This window comes from Botryllus schlosseri, chromosome 2 (genome assembly GCF_051294905.1).
Source record: "Botryllus schlosseri isolate E-star chromosome 2, Bs_hap1, whole genome shotgun sequence".
NCBI classification, from domain to species: domain Eukaryota; kingdom Metazoa; phylum Chordata; class Ascidiacea; order Stolidobranchia; family Styelidae; genus Botryllus; species Botryllus schlosseri.
The window spans coordinates 522,040-541,355 of NC_137237.1; the positions used below are offsets into that span (position 1 = coordinate 522,040).

General features: G+C 41.4%; 1 protein-coding gene across 1 annotated transcript; it reads left to right on the forward strand.

Moving 5' to 3' along the window:
- Window positions 1-6,663: 6,663 nt before the first annotated feature.
- On the forward strand, window positions 6,664-15,695 carry LOC145432836 (leucine zipper transcription factor-like protein 1). Its single transcript, XM_080309640.1, has 8 exons — window positions 6,664-6,801; window positions 8,078-8,202; window positions 9,271-9,465; window positions 10,431-10,563; window positions 11,615-11,758; window positions 13,994-14,137; window positions 14,197-14,324; window positions 15,474-15,695. The coding sequence occupies exons 1-8, from the start codon at window positions 6,799-6,801 to the stop codon at window positions 15,490-15,492; spliced, it is 891 nt and encodes a 296-aa protein (XP_080165766.1). The 5' UTR covers window positions 6,664-6,798; the 3' UTR covers window positions 15,493-15,695.
- The last annotated feature ends 3,621 nt before the right edge of the window (window positions 15,696-19,316 follow it).

The following is a 19,316-nucleotide window of genomic DNA, read 5'->3' on the forward strand; positions in this document are numbered from 1 at the left end:
ACCAGTATAATATAAAATATTTATAGTAATATGGGCAATAATACCATAAATATTCATTTTTACAAGATAATTGCTGCAAAACCACGCAAACAAAATATGTTGCGGATGAATATTAATTAGGCATTTAAATCAGTCGTCACTCAATCCTACAGTCTCTATAATTGTACCAAGTTTTCGGCTTTCATCCGCGTATTTATTCGGTAATATATTTTCCGAAGGCGATTTTGCAGCAGACATATAGACAGTAGACACTATAGACCGTAAGCCGTATGTGTCGTGTGACAATCTCCAGCCTCAAGGTCAAAATCTCCCAAGCTGTACCGGGACCGAATTTCCGAGGATGCTATCCGTAGTTCTTCAGAATGATGTTTTGGATTCAATATGACATTTCCTTGTCCAATCTATGAGATAACAATTGCGTATGTGTCCGAACTCGTTGACCTTTCCAGTAAGGCATACGCAATCTCTCGATTTATAGTCATTTCCATTTCTGCAGATAAGTAGTCAGGTCAAGTGCGAACATGAATCGTGTTGAATCTTTGCTCCGTACGCCGTTTAGCCAGCTGCCTTTAGAGCAAAAATTAGAGGTAAAGCGACTAGGTCCGTATCAGCCTAGAAATTGCCCATTGGTCCAATCGTACGCCGGAGGAAAACGCACTCGTGCCTTTTCTTCAGCGCATTTCGATAAAAATGAATGGCTTACTTATGGCGAGGATAAAAACGCCTTGTTTTGCTCGCTTTCGGGACGAGAATCCTACCATATACAAATCGGGTCGGAGGCGCTGCAGCACTTTACAGAATTGCTGAGCATGGAACGATTAAAACACCACAAGGTGTCATGCGAATGCTCTTTGTAGGTAGTTGGTCTGTGTATTTTTTGGTATAGTCTTACTCGGCGCTTGCGTAATCTCTACCACGAAATCATAACGCATGCTACTAAGGATACCCTGATGATTGATTCGTGGCATGGGAACGATTCTTAGTTCGCGTACATTTTGTAAAATAATCATTTGAATAAAAAACAATGAATAAAACATTTGTTACCGCACTTCAAGTCACGCCACCGGCAAACCTCTCGCGGCACCTACGTTAAAAATCATTGTTTACGGGAAATTCATGTGACCATCATGAACGTTGAAAAACGCTACTGTGACGTCATATTGATAACAAGTCGCCTGCGGCCCTTGCCCCACCACCCGATATTGTCACGAGCCGCCACTGCCTGCTGGTATGCATCAATATGAATCAAGCTCGTCACCTATCGCATAGCTCAATTTGCACCTTTTTACAATTCATGTGAACGGATTAGGATCGTTTTCATAACTACTTACTTACTTGAGTACTTTTAAAGTCAGTAAATTCTACTTCTACTTCAAGTAGTTTCAGGTTGCTTATGGAGGAAGTACTTCTACTCGTACTTGAGTAGATATTTTCGTCGCTACTTCTACTTCTACTTGAGTAGATTTCTTGACTACTTTGACCACCTCTGACTGTAGGTCTAATCACTGGCGTAGCAGCCACCTGGCGGTTCTGGCTCTGCGCCAGGGGCGGCAGGCTCGAAGGGGGCGGCAAAATGAGGCTGCACCAGCCGGCTAAAAGCAGCGTTATTGGTAGTCCTATATCTGGCGTCCCGCGAGTTGAATTTAATCAAACTGGTCTCAATCGAAAGCTAGTGTTGCGCTGATTCCGTAAACACGAATTAATAAGTTAACATGGCAATGGAACCACTCCTAAATAGCCGTCATGGCCGGTTGTTTTTAACAATCGCAACACAATGACCAATTGGCCATGATAATGGAAATTATATCGAGCGATTATTCGGAACTACGCCGATTTTGAGACTAGCATTTAAATTGTATTTCCGGAATCAGGCCACCAATAGCTTTCGATGAAGATCAGTATTGTTAAATTTGAGCACTCGGAGGGCCTTGTCAACTACAGGATGACTAAGACCAATTAATTATGCTGCTTTTAGCTGGCTCAGCAGTACGCTTGTCTGCGTATTCAAGTGTGAGAACTAAGTTGCGCAATGCGCATCTATTCGTAGGTTAGTGGTCTATACTCCGAGTTACGATTTGGTACAGCAGACCGAGATAGCTGTGAAGGTAAACCAGTCCTAGGAATTGCTTAAGTTGGTAATAAATGTCAGATTGACAGATTGTGCTTAAATTTATACAAGTGTTAATTAAGACTCGAAAATAAAACGTGTCAAGAGAGTGGAGCTTTCTTTAGAAAGAAGAAGAAAGCAAGACAAACAGAAATACAGAAGCAGATTTAAACTTGAAACTGAAACTAGGTTTACCGGCACACACCACTTAAATGATATGTTTGGATTTTTACTCCCCAGGCGCTGCTGCAAAGCGAAAGTCCCAATTTATTCACCAGCGCTTTTAAAAGCACTCATGACGACGAGGTGGACTTATTGGAGTTAGCTGCGGAAATTGACAGATTTAAGACGCTGGTGCGGAGCAGTGAAACCAAGTTTGATCATATAGTGCAGTGCTTTTCAACCTGTGTGACGGTTCGCACTTGTGCGAATGAAAAAAATTGCAGTGCGAATGACGAACATGGTGCGAACGGTGCGAATGAAAATCACGGATGAGTGCGAATGACGAAGGTGGGGCGAACGGTGCGAATGAAAATCCCCGATGAGTGCGAATGAAAATCGTGAATAATAATTAATTTGTCTGACCTGGAATAATTCAAATAAACCTTATAGGAAATTCAAGGGCAGTGTAACTTTTGTTGTTGCGACGCAATTGTATAAACTTGTTTAACCTACGACGCACCTATATAGTCGTAGCTCTCACAAGCCGTACTATTTTCGCACTATAATTATTACGTAACCAAAAGCCTGGTTTGTAAGCTGGGGTAGTGGCAGACATACTGTATATCAGCCCATCTGAGCCTGCGACAGGCTTGGGAAAATGACGTTAAATTGACTTTCTGCTTACTTTCGCTAAACAATCATCATATTCCGTAACACCTGTTCGATTAGTTCGAGGCACTAGGATAGTAGTAAATACCATCATCACAGACTCCCATTTGCAGGTAACCGTGACGCAAATTTTGCCCCTTCAAGCGTTATTAAATTATGAACTGCAAAAGGTATAATTTTGGGTCGACACGGTGTCAGAGCTATCTGTTAATATCTATGTAATATTTGATGAATTTATAGCAAAAATCCTGCGATAGTTTTTACAAATCTAAGGTCACGGTCGTTCGGATGAACTAGTGTAGGTGTGTGCAACGAGCGGGTTCAGGCCTATGAGACTCATTAATTTCGAGGCAAACCCTTCTGCGTCGGGTCACATGAAGACGAAAAGTTTTGGCCAACAAACGGCTGATAAAATACGGTGCCAAAACATAAGCGTCGACAAAACCTTGGCCAAAGAATGACCGATACTGGATGGCAAAACCATTCGATATGGATACGCTCCATTGTCGGCACGGAATAGTCCCGTTCTTGCAATCTGAGTATAGAGTACACAGTAGTACAACTGCGACAAGCAAAGGAAATTAATTCACCCTAATTTGAAATCACGTGCGTCAGAAATTTTGTAGAGCTGCGTTGGATAGAATTGTGGTGTGCGCGTTCGGTATGTCATGCATGTCCGTAAAGTCATAGTATACTACTGTAATATTAAAAATGAATTCCTTTTCATGGGCGAGGCTCAGGTTGCGAGATGCTACAGAAACTCAGATTTTGGTGGTAGTCTAAAAAACTGTTTTAACGTTATTAAACTGTCATGAATTCTCAAGTTAGATTGAGCTAAAGAACAGAACACACAGAATCGAGAGTTTATTTGCTCTTACCACATACTCGCGGAACAGAAAATCGGAAATCGAAAACAGTTGGAGCAACGTATCATAAGGTAGCGAGCTTTAATGTGCCTAATTTCCTTGATCATAATGGATCTTATTTTCCAAGACAAAGGCAAAAGCCTCAACACAAACAAGTGGGTTTTTCACCCTTTCGACATACTGGAGCCTCCTAGACCTTTGTGTCAGCTCTCAAAATCGATTTTTTTTCAGCAAGCATTTTTCTCTCGTGAACAAATACGGTGTATGTTGGATAGGAGTGCAGAACAGACTTCAAGACCTGGCCATCCAAGCACTAGTGGAAGGGTTATAGTGAAATAGTTAAAATCAAAACGAGCGAAAATACAGTAACCTTTTTAACGAGACACTTAATAGCTCAAGATAGGCCTACATAGTAGCCAATTTGTCGCACATTTGATCAAATAAATGTTGCATTTTCATGTTCTTTTTGTGTAACAATATTCGGTTAGTTTGTGCGAATGAAATTTATTTTACAAAAAAAGTGCGAATGAAGCTCAAAAAGGTTGAAAAGCACTGATATAGTGCAACGGCGTTTGATGTTTTACAGTGGTTAGTTAATGCAAAGCTACTTGATTGGACACCGTATTTATGCTCGTGTCTGTAACTTTATCTGACCATTGATGTTTCAATTGCGAGCTGTGAGAGGAGCTCCTCAAAGCTCAAACTGATGAGGTCGTATTTACGTTCTGCCATGAATGATGATCGCCTATCAGCTCTATCCAATCTGTCTATTGAAAGAGACTACGTTCAAAAACTTGAATGTGAGGATATTATCGCTGATTTTGTTTCGGCGAAAGCCCGAAATGTTATGTTTTGAGGCGGCTATTGATTTTCTATTTGCACAATATTATTATTATATTCTTTATTCACAGTAAAACTGGTAGATACACACATAATCCGGGGAGCAACCTGCCCCCAAAGGAAAATGGCGAGATTGGAGTAAATTTTTAAAATTTCAGTAATACATTCAAATTGTTATTCCTATGCAATACACGGAGAAGTCAGATTACAGAATTGCAGCAGATGAAGAATTGGCAAGGGTTACAGAGCAGAGGTAGAGATGATTGAAGATGAAGAATCGAAATTACAGAAATTATGCTGTGATTCACAAGTGTAATTTTAGTCCAGTGGCGCATTCAAGGCCTTCCGAAGAATGTGCACAGTGCCCAATAATGTGATTTTCTGGATCATGTCGAATCGAACGTTACCCGAACGTTATTATTATTATTAGTATGAATTCAAGGCATTTCAATGACGCCTGTTAGGCCTTGCGCATCACGACATGGAAACTATACAGTTCAGTGTCATTGTCTTTTTAAGTATCGTTGATATTTGCGTCTTTCTTCAAGCGCTTCGCGATCGTTCACTTTCATTTCACTATTCACTTTTCATTTCACTCCCCCATGTATTCAACTTCTGGTCTCGCATGCCGACTTTGTGCAGCGTGGCTTATTGTGTTTCTGGGTCTTTTCAAGACAGCACTGTTAGTACAACGGGATCAGCGATGAAGAGCCCAGATAAACCTCCGACACATAGAAACTAGCTTGAGCATGGGTTCGGACTAACCACCATTGGTGCCGCAGCACAGTTGATTTACACACTGCGTCACTCGTCGCCTCCCCTATGTGCACAATACATTCGTTCGATATTTCTTGTCTTTATTATTTTTTACCTTATTAACGTTGAGACGGTGACGCTGAAACGCGGCATATTTTTATTTTTTTTAATTATCTTTATTGACAAGATTGCTTGAACAGGAATCTATGTCGAAATTTGCTGCGGTCTGCTTAGGGGGCGGCATTTTTATCGAGAGCCAGGGGCGGCAACAGATGCTGCTACGCCAGTGGGTCTAATGCGTCGACCGACCCGTAATTTAATATGTCGACATGTCAAAATGAACGAAGTGACACTCTGTTGTCCAATCCATCCAATAAGTCGCTGATGAAGAGATTCGGCGTCCTAAACATAGAAGATATGCGGAAACTAGAAATCGCCAAGTTTATGTATCAGTTTCACTGCGGTCGTTGCCCCGAATACTTCAATGACTTCTTTACCTTTGAATCGAAAGCGCACAAGTACAACACGCGCGTCCACGTCGTCCAAATATCATATGACCGAAAAGATCATCGCTCTATCAAATATGCCGGATCGAGCGAGATAGTGTAATGGTTATGCGTCCGGCTTCTCGAGCGGTAGGTCGTGGGTTCGATCCCCGGCCGGGTCATACCAAAGACTCGAAAAATGGTATCCGCAGCTATCCTGCTAGGCGCTCACCGCTCAGCAATCACGGATAGCATGGAGGAGAAAAAAAAACGGGGGCGCAGACTAGATGACCTCATGGGGCCGTATCGCAACTCCGTCGCCAAAGCATCTCGATGGTGCAGGCGAGAAAGAATATCATCTCTCTCTCTCTCTCTCTGATGTGTGGAACAGTATCCCGCCGGCCATCCGGCAGTCGACGAGCATGTCCACATTCAAGTCGAAATACAAGCAATTACTACTAAATAGATACAGTCCATCCTCAAGATTACCGGACCACGACTGACCTATCGACCTCGCTTCCCATGACATGCCGCCCTATCTCTTGTCGCTTCCTTTTTCTATACTATCTTCTTTACTTTCATTCAGTGTGCATGCCTCCTCTTTACATCGCCTAGGCCAAGGTGGGTGTCCGATTCCATAGACAACTCCTAGTCGCTTCGACATCTTCCTTTCTTTTCATTGTATCGCATTTTTTGTGGTGTATTGAACTGATAAAATTGCTAATAAACCAATGATGATGATGATTGTCTCTGGTGTACACAAGCACCTATCCGGATACGATTCAACTCCGGTGGTCGCCACGGACGCGAATGCTGAAACCTACCAATCGTTGATATTTATTCGTCTGTCGCCTTTCGTAAAATTGGATGAATTCCTGATCGAATCTTTTGCGTTGAAAACGAGAAATACGCTATGGTGAGTGAATCAAGCATAGACCGAGTTACCTGAATAAATACTAGCTGCGTTTCGATCACTGGATCGCTCTTGATGACCCATTTCGCTCAACAGTATACATGATGATGGCTCAGCCTCTTACCGACACAAACCATTTCATTTTGACAATTTTATGCCATCTTTCTGTGTTTCTCATTCGATGTGCATGTGTCCTAACAATAGCCGATATCCATATTGCTACCAGTATGTCAACGTAACGAACTGAACTGAAATGCAAAATTGAAACGTACCGTACATCCGTCTTGAAATGAACCTGAATATTTTTATCTGACACTCGTCAGGGGTAATGGTCATGTACTAGTAGAGAATTGGAAAGAACATCGTATATCAGCAATGCAAAAGGTAGACGCCTCGGTAATAGAGTGCAGTAATTACACAATGCATAGGCTATATGCATTACGCTAATTTCTCATTATCGAGAGATCACATAAACTTGTTATTCTCTAATATTACCATAGACTAATTTCATATATACCTACTCCAGTTAATAATATACCTGTTTCAAGCCAAGTTTGCTCAAAAAGATTTGACATGCTTTGCCTCCCTACGAATCTTAAACCCCCTTGTCTCACCAAATCACACACTTTGAAAACTACTACTGTAGAGAGTGGGGTCTTAAGGCACTAATACCCTCTCCATATTTATGAAGTTGGCATTATAATGTGATTGTTTTCACTTCTCCACAATAGATATGTATCACGTCACATTATAATTAAAAAATCTTGCCCTCAGATTCATTTAGAGAGAGTCAATAGGAGATGGTAAAGCTGTCGCTCTCACCTGATTGAAAATTTGAAATTGTAATCGGCAATATGATTCAATGCAGACTTTCACAACTAGAGGATTCTGATTGAGTAGTTAGACTAACTAGTGCGAAATGCAAGTAATCTAATTCTAATCTACTTTGTGAATTGTGTCTATTCTTTCATTTTAATTCTAATCTAGTTACTGGTTTTTCTGAAATAGCTGCTGGAGAAATGTATCGTGCGAAACGAGCCTTGTTGGGTGTACAGATATTTGTCATTCTTGTGCTCATGAAACTGAACTCTAATTTGATATTAAGTGAACTTGATTTTTGTTGTATTTCTTTATATTGAGGAATTTAATTAAATTTCCAAATTCCTTCAAATTCAGTGGTTCTAATTTAAATCTAATTTGGAAAAGCTGAAAATTATCTAGTTGTCTAATTATCTCCTTCAATGCAATGACTGTGAAATTTTTTTTTTGCTTCCCGCAGTCTGCCCTTGGATTAAACGAGCATCATCAGGAACAAGCCTTGAACGTGATTCGGTTCAACCGATACAAACGTCTTCAGACGTTGAAAGAATTGGAGCATTGGTTTCGAGATCTCAAAGAAAGCAGGTCAGTTATACTTGGCTCCGCCCAAATTGGACTTGCGCGAACTGCCAATCTATTTGGTTGACGGCCAACTAAGTGCCGGTACTGCTCTTCAGTAGTTCCAGTTCTAGTTGAGGTTTTTGAAAACTGAGTAGTTCTATCTCTAGTTTTTTAATGTGAATAGTTCTAGTTATAGTTCCGCATTTTTAAAACTGAATAGTTCTGGCTCTAGGTGCGAGTTTTTAAACGTGAGTGGTTCTAGTTCCAGTTGCCAGCTTGGAAAAGTGAGTAGTTCTAGTTCATGTTGTGCGTTTTGAAAAGTAGGTCTAGTTCTACTTCCAGCTGCGCACGTAAAAATATTAGCAACTAGAAAACATGCGTCCTAGTTTGGCGTGAATCCTGATGCCGGTGTTCTGTTGTGTTATGTTCTTGCAGCCATTGCTAGGTCAGAGTCGTCACTACTAACACTGGCGTAGTCAGGGGTGGGTTTTGGGGTCGAGACCCAGTCCTGTTATAATACCGATTGAATCTAGTAAGTTAGTTCCGAATCTTTAAAAGTTGTTAGTTCTAGTCAAGAGTTTTGAAAAGTGAGTAGGCTCATTATAATTCTAGTTACGCGTTTTGATCCAGTAGCAGGCCTATATGCGATGGGGTTGTTCCAAGATTACCTATTTTCTTCAAATTTTGCTGGTATACATTTGATAGAATTGTTAGGAGGACTAAAACACGTTGCACACCAAATTTGGCTCAATTTCAACCCGTAGCATCAAAGCTATTGGAGTTTGTAGACAATTTTACAGGCGAAGCTATCGGAGACAATTTTGAATTTAATAAATAAAAATGAGTTTTTTTATTCACATTTTACTGGCAACGTCATGAAATTGTTCAGTCGTCTAACAAACTGATCCATTGCAAATTTGGTTGAATTTCAACAGGTAAAAGCGAAGTTGCTGGTGTTTATCATTTTAAATTTAAAATAATAGTATTTACGGTAGGCAGGTCTATTAACTTTATTAATTAAAATTTTCCACCGTAAATACTATTTTTGCAAATCCAAAATTTCAAACCCCAACAAGTTTTATATTTTTTCAGGTTGTACGAAGACACGTTCACTGTTGACGAAGTCAAGGAGATGATCGACGGGCTTTTGACGGTATCTCGCAGCGAAATGGAAATCGAATTGTTGAATTTCAGCCACACCAGCGTGCTGTTGATGAGACAGTTATTGACCCAAGCGGAAAAATGGCATCTGAAACTCGAAGCCGACATTTCCGAACTAGAAAACAGGTGAGGGATGGATTTTCTCTCAGAGGCAAGAGGGGGTTTGATCTTTGCAACGTACGTGAAACGACCAATGACCCTACAGATGGTCGCAATGTTTAAAAATAGATTCAGTTCATCTCATACGGGTGATTTTGCATAGTTTTCATTACAATTTTATCTATAAACCTAATGGAAACCTAACCCAAAACTACTTTCCACTATGTATTGTTGTTCTTGGTGTTTTTGCGGTAACGCCTAGTAACTCATCATATACAATCTACATACACACGCACATTCACACACGTTCAAAAGTAAATTATTTTCAAATTTTTGCGGCCATTTGATAAAATTGTTAGGTTGGCTAAATAAACGCCGCACACCAAATTTTGCTCAATTCCAACTAGTAGAAACTAAACTATTGTAGTTGGAAAATGTTGAATTTCTTTAAAAAAAAAAAGAATTTCTTCAAATTTTACTGTGAACCCCATGAAATTGTCTACAAAAAAAACGATGCAAAACAGATTTGACGCAATTCCAACCCGTTGAAGCAAAGTTAGTTCAGTTTTTCATTCATAATTCTGGGATTACGTATTATCAATGCTATTTTCGCAAATCCTAGAGTTTTAACTGCAATAATGTCGCTTCTACAGCTTAGAAGTGAGCAGAAATTGTAATGCGTCATAATTTTAGACATTGGGTTGAAAGTGACATTTGAAAAAAAAAGTCTAAATGTTTTAGTGATAAATTCAAAATTTTAAAGGTCTTTCAACTTCACATCTACCTATTGAGCAAAATTTGGCGTGGAACGTTGGTACTGATATTAACATAGCACATAGCCGTAAAAATTTGCAAGATGTTTTGAGTAGAAGTGGAAATAGTAAAAAACTTACACACTTCAGCAAGCGCTGCAAGTAGGCAAACCCTACACAGGTACTCTGAAAAAGTAGAACTCACTCTGGCCGCCTTTGCTCAGACATGAACATTTTCAGAGAGCTCCTCGAGCAGATCGCTGAATTTGAGGAACGTGAGCTCACCCTCGGGGGCAGGTCAAAGAAGGACGAGGGTCTCAAGCCAAAACTGGCCCCCTTGAACGAGACCGGGGGTGCAGCGCTTCTGCAGATGGTGGGTTTTGTGTTTTGGGGATTTTGGACGTCCGCATGCAAATTAGAGATGAGTGTACCTAATTAGATTGCTTAGAGCAAACTGCTGACAATCTGATTCTAATCAAATTTGTGAAATGTTTCTATGCTTTCATTTCAATTCTAACCTCATTTCCGGTTTTCCTGAAAATGCTAAAGGAAAACTGTATCGTTTGAAACGAGCCAAGCTTGCGGTACAGACATTTGCTATTGTCATGATCTTATATGAACGGAACTTCACTGAATTACCAATTTTTCGCGAATTCAGTAAACTGTATAGCTGTAACTCGAATGCTAATGCTAGATAGTGGCGTCACTAAAAAGGTAATGAGGGAACTACAGGGATAGATGAGTCGGATGAAAAGACTATGCTATGCTATTCTGGAAACAACTATTTGGGTTATCGAGTAATGGTAACTGCTACTTTAAGAGGTGAAATGTAATTATAATATGTTATTTTTCACATCTCTCAAGGCTTGTAACCAAGTCACAAGGCTCCGAGGCACGAGTCAATCTCACTTTTATAGTTTTGACTCGAGTCAAGTCGAGTCATTTTCAATTCACCACCGAGTCAAGTCCGAGTCCTTGTAAACGAGCAGCGGGTCGAGTCCAAGTCATTGTGTTGACTGCCCAGTTTCCAGTTAAAGTCTTGTCAAACCCATTTTTTATAACTCTGTTTGGTGATCGAATGGTTCGCATTTATAATGTACTAATTTTCCACACTTTTAACAGTTTCTGGTCGCATTTTCAAGTACCAGTACCAATAGACGAAATCCCAGTAGTGCGTTTACTTTACTGTTCTTCGAAATTAAGATTAAATGTCGGTCTTGGTCGTCATAGTGTCGAGTCATATGACTTGCTCCGAGTCATGAGCAATGACTCGAGTCCAAGTTGAGTCAATACACAGATTGACTCGAGTCGAGTCGTTTTCGTATTTTGAGAAAATGACTCGAGTCAAGTCGAGTCATCATCAAATTGTGACTCGAGATGAGTCATTACAACCCTATTTCTCTCACATGCGTGTATATTTCCAGGAGATCCAGAGACTGAAGGAAGAATTGGAGAGCACGAAAGAGCAAAGTCGCGGGATGGAAGATCGAGTCAATGCGGTGATAAGAGAGAAAAACGCTCTTCAGGAACAAGTGAAGCAGCTCGGCAAAAAACCAGTCGCTACCGTTGTGAGTAGAATCCGGCCGATTAGACTGGTTTACAGAAAATTAAAAAATATTTGTGGTTTTAACTTTGATATTTAAGTTTTCGGTTTCTGGATACGATGCTGAGCTCCGATTTGCCCTATCAGGATTTATTGCGATGCATATGGGCTGTTCGAATAGAACTTTTTTTCAAATTTCACTGGATACCCGATGGAATTGTAAGGTTGTCTAGAAAAACGGGGTGTATAAAATTTGGCGCGATTCCAACCAGTAGAAGCGAAATTATTGCGGTAGAATATTTTGGATTTGAAAATATAGTATTTACGGTGGTTAAGTCTGTAATAAATAATCTAGGAATTTACACTGTAAATACTATGCCCTAGTGTGCGCGCTTTGCCTAATTTCATTTATTTTTCGAATTTTGGAATCGAATTGAAGCCTGTCACAGAATGAGAGAGTTTGCGACTAGCTATAATTCAGTGGTTCTCCATCTATATTCAATCGCTGACCTCTTTTCAAATTTCAACAAAATATGTGCACACGTTACTTAGTTACCAACATTATCTTTTTATTTTTTCATCACGAGATGATAGCACGTATTGAAAGAAATATCGGTATCGGCCATGAGAGGTAAAAAATGAACGGCACTGGTCAACACAGATTTTGGTGCCAAGAAGGTTTCAACGGTTGTAGGGTATTTTTAGGTCGCTGAATCGAAAAATGACATTAGTTTTTCTGAATTGGCTCGATTTTTCTAAATATTACATATTTTTGGTTCGAAAAGTGCGATAAATACGTAAATTGTGACATAGGTAAAATGCTCTATGTATGATACGGATCTTTGTATACTACGGTTTTACGGCGTTCTTATGTCGCTGAATCCGAAAATGACATTCGTTTTTTCCGAATAGACCCTATTCTTTGAGATATTCCACATTTTTGTTCGGAAAAGTGCTCAAATACGCAAATTTTGGCATTGGTAAATTTCACTTTATATACTACAACTTCGATGAGTTCACATCTGTCTCTTCATGTTTGTGCATCAGGGCTGTTCAAATCCTGAATCTTGCTGGCTACGTGATTAAATCGTGAGGTTGCCTTAAAAAACGATGAATGCCAAATTTGAATTCATTCCAACCAATAATCGCGGGTTTCGTACAGTTTGAAAATTTTGAATTTGCCCAAAAATGCAAAAAAAAGTTTTTTTCAAAATTTCCTTTCAACCCCGTGAAATTGTTGCGCTGTCTTCAAAAACGATGCAAAACAAATTTGACTCAATTCCAGGCTGTAGAAGCGGAGTTATTCAAGTTTTTCGATGATAATTCTGGAATGATCCATCGAAAAACTGAAATAACTCCACTTCTATGGTTCGGAATTGAGTCAAATTTGTTTTGCATCGTTTTTGAAGAGAGCGCAACAATTTCATGGGGTTGGAAGAAGAATTTGAAAACAAATTTTTTGCAGTTTTGGGCAAATTCAAAATTTTCAAACTGTACGAAATCCGCGAATATTGGTTGGAATGAATTCAAATTTGGTGTGCGTCGTATTTCAAGGCAACCTAACGATTTAATCACGTAGCCAGCAAGATTCAGGAAAAAAGGTTATTTTTGAACAGCCCTAGTGTGCATACAGTATTGTTCTATTTCTAAAGCGATATCGTTGAAGACGCAATCGCTAACGCAGAGAGCCTTCTATACGCGAGTCCTGTTTCATGTCAAAATCAAGCAAAAATTATAAAAATTAGGTGATATTGACGGTTAACAACATATTTTTGTAAATCAAAATCAGGCGCCGTCAAAGCCCATACGCTACGTTCAGTAGCGCTCAAATTTCAGTTATAAAGCTGTCAAAGCACGCTAATCAATCCTCCATTTTCAGTAAAAGCCCTTCGATGTCTTTGCAGTAAAAAAGTTCATCTTGTTGGCTAAAATACGGAAGTAATTCTTTCTCTCTTGTACGGTAAAATGCTATTCAAGCTCCAGTTCGAGGGCAGTTTTTGTTTTTGAGTCGGGTACTTCCTCATAGATCGCCGAGAATATTATAAATATGCGTGATTCCAAGTATTCTACTTACGACGATTAAATGAAATAAATAATAAATAAATAAATAAAAAATATCTCAAAAAGTAGAGCGAATTCAGAGAAACAGATGTCATTTTCGGACTCAGCAGCCCAAAGACACCTAGAAACCATTAACATATCTTTGGCGCTCAAAAACAATTTTTTTTTGGCCAGTGTAATTAATTGTTGTTTATTGAAGGACTCGGCCACAGTGTTACAACTCGAGTCGGAAATGAAGAAATTGCAAACTGAATTCAATCAGAATTTGAGCGAAAAAACGTCAAAAGCGAAGACGTTGGAATCGGATTTGACTGAATCGAAACATCAACTGCTCGCTATCAAGGTGTAAATATTACGCTGCTGTAGTTTGCGACCCGGGTCGCATACCCTCGTTGTTTTCAGGAACAACTGGAGCTCGCGGAGAAAGAACTGGACAAAAAATTCCGAGAAACTGCCGCTTATCGAAATCTCAGAGATATGCTCTCGAAGAAGAACAATCAAATCAAGGAGCTTCGGAAAAATCTCGCAAAGTAATCATCAGATTTATTCTTATTTCACTAATATACTACTCAATCCAGATGACGGTCAAGTTACCACACTCAATTAAATTCATAGCAACTAATTCATTCTTATTTTTTTCGATGTCGGATCAACTTTCCGCATGAACATCAATACAAGTTTGAAATGGGAGGGATTTCGAACCTAAAAAGCCCGGCTGCGCCACTGTTAATAGTCATGACTCTGAGCTAGCAATGGCTACAAGAACATCACATAACCGAACAATGGTATCACGACTCACACAAGATGACGACACATATTTTTAGTTGACGACAAAAATGAGCAACTGCTCACTTTTCAAAATCCACTAGAAGTAGAGGTAGAACTAGAATTGAGACAAAATTGGTGTGCAGCGTTTTTTCAGGGAACCCAACATTTTTATCAAGCAGCCAGTAAAATTTGAGAAAAAAATTTATCAGCGCTGAATGCAAAGGAGAAGCAAAACTAGAACTAGTCACTTTTCATAATACGCAACTAGGACTAGTCAAAAAACGTCAAATAAGTATATTCCTAGATTGTACAATGTACAAGTCTGCTCACGAAGCACAGTTTTCTATCCAATGAGTCTTGGAGGGTTGCTCTTGGCTGTTGATGGAATGCCAGCGATCCTGTTATTGATATGATAGCAATTTCATAGGTGTAAATCCTACGCTGGTCTTACATAGGTCTAAAATATGTGTACCTCAATTTTAAGCATGTATGGTTATTTTCCGAGTAAGAAAATCAAGCCAATCATCCCTAAATGTTGTGATAGTAGCTAACATACGCGTGCTCAACTTTCGTTCATTGTAGGTCGCACGCGTAGATGGTCAGTAATAATAATGTACTTCTACTTGGCAAAGTACTTTGAGTAGATTTTTCCCACTTGCCCTACTTTCTCGAGTGGCTATGATTTTAGACTATTAATATTTCTGCTTGACGGTTTGCAGTTATTCAGGCGAAACTAGTCCTAGAATACTTAACTTTCTTGTTTACTTGTAAATCGAGACTTCTACTTGTACTTGAGTACTAACGATGACTACTTTAACCACTCTGGTCGCACGATAAAACTTGCATTACAAGGGGATCTTTGGACGCCCTGACTTACAGTATCTGATTTCGAATTGTTGATTTATTTTTAGGTACGAATCCTCAGATTGAGGCGATCGGGAGCGACAAAGCCTTTTTGCACATTTTGTATATTGTTTCTACTTTCCGTTCTAACCTTCTTTGGTATTGTCAGCAATTCACAAATCATTCTAGTCCTTGTGCGCGATACAGCAATTGCAATACCCATCATTGCTGGGTTTTCGGCGATGAATTTTACCTGGCGATGATATTCACGAATAAAATGTATGTTGTTACATCAGTGGATCAATGGCAGGGTTGAGTTTAGTTTGTTGTTGATAATTCCATCATTTCAAACCGCCACAGGACAATGAAAATATAGGAGAGGGGTGTCGAAACGACTTGAAGTATAACCTTTGAAATCAGACACTCACCTGGGCCTAGGCGATGTAAATATGACTCTGCACACTGGATAAAAAGTAATAGAGACAGCATAAAAGGCAAGCGACAAAAAGGAGGTGGCAAGTGTCGATATGTCAGGTCGAGGTCCGGTAATCTTCAGTTCTGACTATCAATCACCCAGTAGAACTTGGTTGTATTTCAAGTTGAATGTGGACAGGTCGATCGCAACTAGGTCATTTGATATTGTCCATAACATAACAGCGTTGAGTTATATTTTTTATCCGAACAAGTCACACACAATGTACATTGCGATTGCGCTGTCATGAACAGATAGGAGGATGTCGAACGACACGTAGCCTATCAGTAGCGATGCTTTACTCTAGTAACATCCACCTCGGCCTAGAGTACCCGATGTAACAGTTCTTTTCTATGTTGATCATTTTTGAAGCCGCGGCCCTTTCTACTAGTTCTTTCCATTCCTTGTGAGTGCTTTCTTTGGTCGGGTCTTTTACTGGGCTTTTTTGTCGCCGTAAGAACGGCAACGGCGGGGTAAGAGGAGCCGAGATGAACCTCCGACGGGAATCGGCCCGGTCCGTCAGATTGGTAGGCGCTTATCGTAACCAGTCGACTAGCCTTCACAATACGGTTCCACAGTTCCGGTCCATATCATATCTAGTATAGTGTAATACGTTAGATTCGGTTTATTACCAATTTCATCCGTTCAATGCACCACAAAAATTGCGATACAATGGCAAGGTGTCGAAACGACACGGAATAGTCTTCGAGATCAGACACCCACCTTGGCCTAGGCCCAGGAGATGTATAGAGGAGGCATGCACATTGCACAGTGCACAAGAAGATATTATATAAAACAAAGCGAGCGACGAAATGAGGTGGCATGTCACGTACGGAAGGCGAGATCGATAGGCCAGGTCGTGGTCCTGTAATCTTGAGGACGGACTAGTATTCATTTAGTAGAAATTGCTTGTATTTCGACTTGAATGCGGACACAGAACATGCTCGCCGACTACCGGATTGCCGAACATATACTAGTTGGACGATGTGGACGCGCGTGCGTGAAAACGCCATTGAATTTTTCTGGGCAGAGACAGCAATAGAACTGATATTCCTATCATTATGTTTAGTTTAGGACACCGAATCTCTTGAATAGCGACTTGTTGGTTGCACGACCAGGTGCCTTTGGAAGTGGGACATTACCGACGATGCCGTATCAACAATCTTGTCGTTCACGCAAAGTCGCCTAGACGCAGTTGACTGAATATGAACATCGAACACTCAACAAGTTTCCTTATAAGGAAGCGTGACGCCGGATGAGAGGTATTAAATTTCGCGTCTCGAGCGAAAACTGGCTACAGGGTTGGTTCGATTGGTTTGAAATAAGGACAAATATGTTAGAAATGAGGTGAGTCTCATGTCAGAAATGAGGATAGTCATGTCAGAAATGAGGATAGTCATGTCAGAAATAAGGATAGTCGCTATATTCACTATAAAGTCAGTTACAGTACCAGGCACGACTTTCTAGTGCTGCTAACCCAGTCCGAACACATCCCAGACATGATGTCCAAACACGCCCCAGACACGATGTCCGGGTATCAACACAGGCCGAACACGCCCAAGACACCATGTCCGAATGGCAACACAGGCCGAAAACACCCCAGACATGATGTCTGAACACGCCCCAGATACGATGTCCGGGTATCAACACGGGCCGAACACGCCCAAAAGACACCATGTCCGAATGGCAACACGGACCGAACACGCCCCAGACACGATGTCCGAGTGTCAACTCAGATCCGAAAACAACCCAGACACCATGCTTGAATAGCCGAACATGTCCCAGACACGATGTCCGATTGGCAGCACAGGCCGAACACACCACAGACATGATGTCCAAACACGCCCCAGATACGATGTCCGGGTATCAACACAGGCCGAACACGCCCTAGACATCATGTGTGAATGGCAGTACAGGCCGAACACCCCCCCCCAGACATGATGTCTGAACACGCCCCAGATACGTTGTCCGGGTATCAACACGGCCGAACACACCCAAGACACCATGTCCGAATGGCAGCTCAGATCCGAAAACAACCCAGACACCATGCTTGAATGGCCGAACATGCCCCAGACACGATGTCCGATTGGCAGGACAGGCCGAACACACCACAGACATGATGTCCAAACACGCCCCAGATACGATGTCCGGGTATCAACACAGGCCGAACACGCCCTAGACATCATGTGTGAATGGCAGTACAGGCCGAACACCCCCCCCCCCCCATCCAGACATGATGTCCGAACACGCCCCAGATACGTTGTCCGGGTATCAACACGGCCGAACACACCCAAGACACCATGTCCGAATGGCAGCACAGGCCGAACACACCCCAGACACAATGTCCGAACACAGCCGAGACACCATGTTTGAATGGCCGAACATGCCCAAGACACGATGTCCGATTGGCAGCACAGGCCGAACACACCCCAGACATGATGTCCAAACACGCCCCAGATACGATGCCCGGGTATCAACACAGGCCGAACACGCCCAAGACACCATGTCCGAATGGCAACACAGGCCGATAACACCCCAGACATGATGTCCGAATACGCCCCAGATACGAAGTCCGGGTATCAACACGGGCCGAACACGCCCAAGACACCATGTCCGAATGGCAACACAGGCCGAACACACCCCAGACACGATGTCCAAGTATCAACACAGGCCGAACACGCCCAAGACACCATGTCCGAATGGCAACACGGACCGAACACGCCCCAGACACGATGTCCGAGTGTCAACTCAGATCCGAAAACACCCCAGACACGATGTCCGATTGGCAGCACAGGCCGAACACAACCCATACATGGTGTCGGAACGCCCCAGACACGATGTGCTATTGGCAACACAGTCCCAACACCCCCCAGACACGATGTTAATAATTAAGGTTGGTCGTGTTTGAAATAAGGTCAGTCTAGTGTTTGAAATAAGGATAGTCATGTTAGAAATAAGGATAGCCATGTTTGATATAGGGATAGTCATGTTTGAAATAAGGATAGTCTCATGTTTGGAATGAGGATAGTCATGTCAGAAATGAGGATAGTCATGTCAGAAATAAGGATAGTCGCTATATTCACTATAAAGTCAGTTACAGTACCAGGCACGACTTTCTAGTGCTGCTAACCCAGTCCGAACACATCCCAGACATGATGTCCGAACACGCCCCAGATACGATGTCCGGGTATCAATACAGGCCGAACACGCCCGAGACATCATGTCCGAATGGCATCACAGGCCGAACACACCCCAGACATAATGTGTGAATGGCATCATAGGCCGACCACATCCCAGACATGATGTCCGAAGTCGCCGCAGACACAATGTCCGAACACAGCCGAGACACCATGTTTGAATGGCCGAACATGCCCCAGACACGATGTCCGATTGGCAGCACAGGCCGAACACACCCCAGACATGATGTCCGAACTCGCCG